This window comes from Sinocyclocheilus anshuiensis, unplaced genomic scaffold (assembly GCF_001515605.1).
Source record: "Sinocyclocheilus anshuiensis isolate Anshui unplaced genomic scaffold, SAMN03320099.WGS_v1.1 scaffold461, whole genome shotgun sequence".
Taxonomy (NCBI): domain Eukaryota; kingdom Metazoa; phylum Chordata; class Actinopteri; order Cypriniformes; family Cyprinidae; genus Sinocyclocheilus; species Sinocyclocheilus anshuiensis.
Window position 1 is genome coordinate 2,776,312 of NW_015541005.1, and position 4,755 is coordinate 2,781,066.

General features: G+C 40.3%; 1 protein-coding gene across 1 annotated transcript in view; it reads right to left on the reverse strand.

Annotated features, from left to right (window-relative positions):
* Positions 1-799: 799 nt before the first annotated feature.
* The window catches only part of LOC107690302 (polymerase I and transcript release factor-like), a 15,565-nt gene continuing 11,609 nt past the window's right edge, over positions 800-4,755 (reverse strand). Inside the window, exon 2 of the mRNA XM_016488604.1 lies at positions 800-2,891. Within this exon, the coding sequence (XP_016344090.1) occupies positions 2,145-2,891 (747 nt within the window). The 3' untranslated portion in view covers positions 800-2,144. The remainder of the gene's footprint in view (positions 2,892-4,755) is intronic.

Sequence of the window (4,755 nt, forward strand, 5' to 3'; positions counted from 1 at the left end):
GTTTCTGACAGCGACAATATATAATCAGTATATACATGATCAACTGCTTGTTGAGCACTCTTTATCCAGAGTGTTAGTATGGCTGACCCCAGACATTCTAACAGCTGAAATGTTTGTAGAGATGCTGCATGATGAGGAAGATTAGGCAATTCTTAGCCCTGATTCAGAGTCTGAAATATCTAAAGCTGATGACCTAGATTATGTGTCACAGGGTCAATCTGGAGTTGTGGTTGTGAATCCAGCTCTCCTAGACGAAGAAGATTAATGTGATGACATTGAAGACTTGTCTGATGAGTCCTCTAAGAGGAAACTCAGACCCAGTCCAATAGATTGAGTAAAAATGGTTTTCACCTACTCATCTAAGCGGGAGAACATGGAGGTGGCCCGTGGTGCTGTGGTACAGGTGCTCTCCAGGACAGACGTTGGCCACCCCTGGCCTACACCAACTTCACTGCACAACACCCTGATTACATGGCTGGTGTGACCAATGCATGACAGCTATTCATCAAGGAGCTGGTCAAAGAGCTTGTCATGCCACATATGAAGAGGTGCTTGGAGGGTACACCCGTGCACCTTCAAAACCATATTACAGAGGCAATGGGAAGATGTGGGATAAAAAAACAAAACACGGCCACCACCCGGCCACAGGTATACATCAGACAGGAGGGTCAATCGAAGAGGAAGAGGTGCAGGATCTGGTGTTCAGTGTCAGGCCCGTTTGCAAGGAGCACAAACCTGTAGTTGTCATTTGTGATGCATGTAAGCACTGAGACAGTAAATTGATAGCGCTGTACCTGTGTAAATTTATTTTGTTCGTTTTATTTTCATCTATTCGGTCACATTCACTACAATTCACTACAGTTGTACAGACAGTTCAATTTCAGTGACTATTATATCGTCAGACTATACAATGACTATTATATCAGCACTACTTTTCCATTGAGTAGGTCCCTGTTCACCTAATACTGTATTCATGTGTATATGACAATAAGATGATAATCTTACTTTGAGCATGTTAAAGTGTATATGTACAAACAAGGTAAACCGTCAAATGAATTTATCTCAGAATGAATAAAACTGAATTCTGAAAAGTAACCTATGCAGAGACTGATATTCAGCTTGATCTCATAGGTTTTTAAGAGCTTCTTGTTTACATACATAGATCAAAGATCAGATTACGCCATCTGTAGACGTCAAGTGAAGCAATTATTTCACATAAAGTCTGAGTCAGAGCTTGGATTACATTCAAACCAGTGATTAGACCACAAAACAACTCGCCATAATCACATCATTATTCAAACCTTCAGTTTCAAAAGAAAACGGTTCAGTCAGCAGAAGTTATTTGCAATTATTTCTTTCTTTCTTTCCCTTTTTTTTGCATTTTTACTTCAATTAGAATATTTCGCAATTCACTTTCCCTCACAACAATATTTCTGTCAGACAACATACTCTCTAGCACCTTAAAGTTTTCACTTTCAACAGCTTCCAACAGTTCATTCATGGCATTAAAACAAAGCCCAGATGTTCTACAAGATGCATAAGGCCTGCTATTAATTTGTACTGTTGAAATCAGCAGCCATCACATCACATGATAGTACAAAGAACACAAGGTGTTCATTAAATATAGGCACTTTAATATAAATATATATTGGCAATATCCAGTTGCAACCGGGTAGCCTTGATAACAAATGAACGAGTTAATATTAAGTGTCTAATAGGAATTAAATGCCATGAGAGTGTTTATGAAAATATTCTTGTGGAGTGCAAACCTCCTCACATCCACCTTTTCTGAAAATACTATAATTATTTTTTTTAAAGATTTTAAAAGAGTAAGTGTTGGTAATCACAATAAAAATTATTTGATCTTTTCTGAGTATTATTCAGTTCTAGACACAAAATTGACCATTAGTTGATTTAAAAATTGACAACTGAACAAAACAAAACAAAAAAAGCAACCTTGGGGTTGAGAAGATAATAAGAAAAAATCAAACAAACAAACTAAATGTTCAGCCAAAGGTCCAGTCAACTCCTTTAATCCGTCCTCAAGCACATCTCAGTTCCCTACATCCTTTTAGCCTTATTTACCTCCAGACCTCCACATTATTTTCCTTGTTGAGCTTTTCCCAGGGCTCAGCATGTTGGACTTATTGGCCGGCCTTCTCCCTCGGCCTCACCGTTTCCTGGAACACCAGCCGTGATTGATCAGCTGCCTCTAATAAGGCCTCTATCTCCGGGCTGTCAAGATTGACCAGTTCACCTTCCTCCACCCTTGACACTAGACCTCCTTCCTGCACTGCAAGACCCTCCTGGACCTCCTCATTCTGCTCCACCTGCTCCTCCTCTTCCTCTGGTTCTGGTGTGGGTTCGATCTCACCCTCACGGACCTTCTTGACGTGGAAGGTGAAGGGCGGTACGCGGTAGGTGGTTGATTTGGAGCGGGCGTAGATGGGGTGGTCAGGATTCAGTGACTTCTTCATCTTCTCTCTGGAGCTGCGGATCTTCTCGCGGCGTTCGGTGTTAGGTGTCATCTTTGTTCCTAGCTTACCCATCTTCTTGCCCAGGGTCGTCTTGGTCTTCTCAAGGTTCTCTCGGGTTCTCTGACGTGTCTTCTCCAGGTTCTCTTTTGTTCTCAGTCGGGTTTTCTCCAGGTTCTCCTTGGTTTTCTGTCTGGTCTTCTCCATCTGCTCCTTGCTGAAAGCCATCTTCAGCTTGTCCACCTTCTGGAGGCTGCTGCGTTTGATGCGCTCAGCACGAGATTCCTCTATGATTTCCTCAACCTCAACTTCCTCCTCAGAGCCATGTTCTTCCTCTCCTCCTTCACTCAGCACCTGCTCTCCTTCCTCTCCTGCAGCCACTGGCTTCTTAGAGACCTTCACAGGTTTCACCTTGTCCTGAGAGAAAAGGTGAGAAAAATTAAGGAACTAAGATTAGATTAGACCAGACAGATCAGAATATCTTTCCAGATTCGAACCTAAGCAGTTGGTGTTAAATTATCCATGAATAGCACCATTTCATACTACAGTGAATCAGAGAAACTTTCACTTTCAGTATTATTGTCAGACAAAAAGTAGCCTACTGAATATAAAAAGCAAGTATGTGCAAATACATGTTTCATAAGAGTGTACACTCAGCAAACCTTGCTCCTGTCCATAATACTCAGGGGGTTCATGACCCTTTAAACTAGTTTCATGACCCTTAAACTAGTAAACTAGTTTCTTTTGAGGGCCAAAGAACAGGGGTGTACAGGTGGTGAGCCCAATATTTGAGCAATATTTGTCCCTGATGTTTTTCAATCAGAATAAAAAGATATAGCCTATGCTTTCATCAAAAGTTGGCTAAGTATATTACTGTAGTATTATTGCAGTGTTATACAGACAGGATATATGGACATAAACTATTGATTGGGGTTGAAATCATTTTGTAATATTTTATATCCTGTTCCCGATCATCCTGTTGAGGTATATTCTGCAATAATGCTCCTGACTTCATTATGAGAAGCTAATATCTAACGAGTTCAGTGACTATATTTTGGCTTCATAACCAGTTGGACTTCATTCTGTCTCAGGATTTATAATCACTCTATATTGTTACTCCTAAACCTGTTCTTAACATGTTGTTCTATATCCCTTTGAGTCATTCAGTCCTCGTTTGCAGATCATGCGGATAGACTGATATTTTGAATTCAGGACATGCTTTAACTCGTCTGAGCAGTGGGAAAGATAATCACCATGATTACACGGGTGGAGGAGCTTTGTAGTAAGATAATGAACTGATTTCTATGCAACCAGAATGAGAAAATGTCAATGTGATTAATTTTAAATACGGGCCATTACTAAAATCATATCGAGTCCACAGACGAGTATAGCACTCCCTCTAGAGGGCACTGTAAATGGGATGGTCACATGTAGGACAAACACTTTTAAAGCAAAACATTTTGCAAAGTTAGACAGATACATGAATTAATATACATGAATATATATATATATGATTCAGTCTCTCTTGTGCATTTAGTTAGAGGCGTATGAGCAATCCAAATAAATTTATTACCAAAAAACATCCCAGAATTCCCACGGAGAACTGCTTGCAAATAAATAACCCCATTCAACACCACACACACACACACACACACATACACATACTAGGGGAAAAAAGATGAATGTGCTCTACCCATAAAACAGATGTTATTTTGAGAAGGAGAAGCATAGTGATGGTCTCTTCGCTCAGCTTGTAATGTGACATATAATGTTATTTAAGCAAGCATATGACAATGTAAAGACTGCTGGTTTATTCGTTCTCTTGATCATAATGGCTGTATCCAAAAGTACAACACACCCTCTGGTGGTCAAAAGAAGAACTGACACGCACATAATGCAAGGATCTCTTTACAATTTACAATTAATCATCTTTGTTATCCCTGAATCTGTTTTTTTCTCTGGCCCCATGCCAATGGAAGTCCTCGTAAACTTGCATGCGCTTCCTTATCTGGTTGTGTAGGCTGAAGATGTGTGTATGTGTCTATTTTAGGCCGGCCTTTCCTCTCTTTGCATTCCATCTGTTTCATTTCCTGAACAGTGCTCATTCATTCACTCCTTAACCTATTACTGTATCACTCTCTCATTCTGCACACTAAACAGTAAATACTGATGCTGTCACTATAGTAACCGCATCCACTGACTGACTCACAGGCTGCTCAGAGGACTGAAGACCTGCAGGTATTGTGCTGTGCGTATGTGTGTGTGTTTGTGTGTGTGTGAG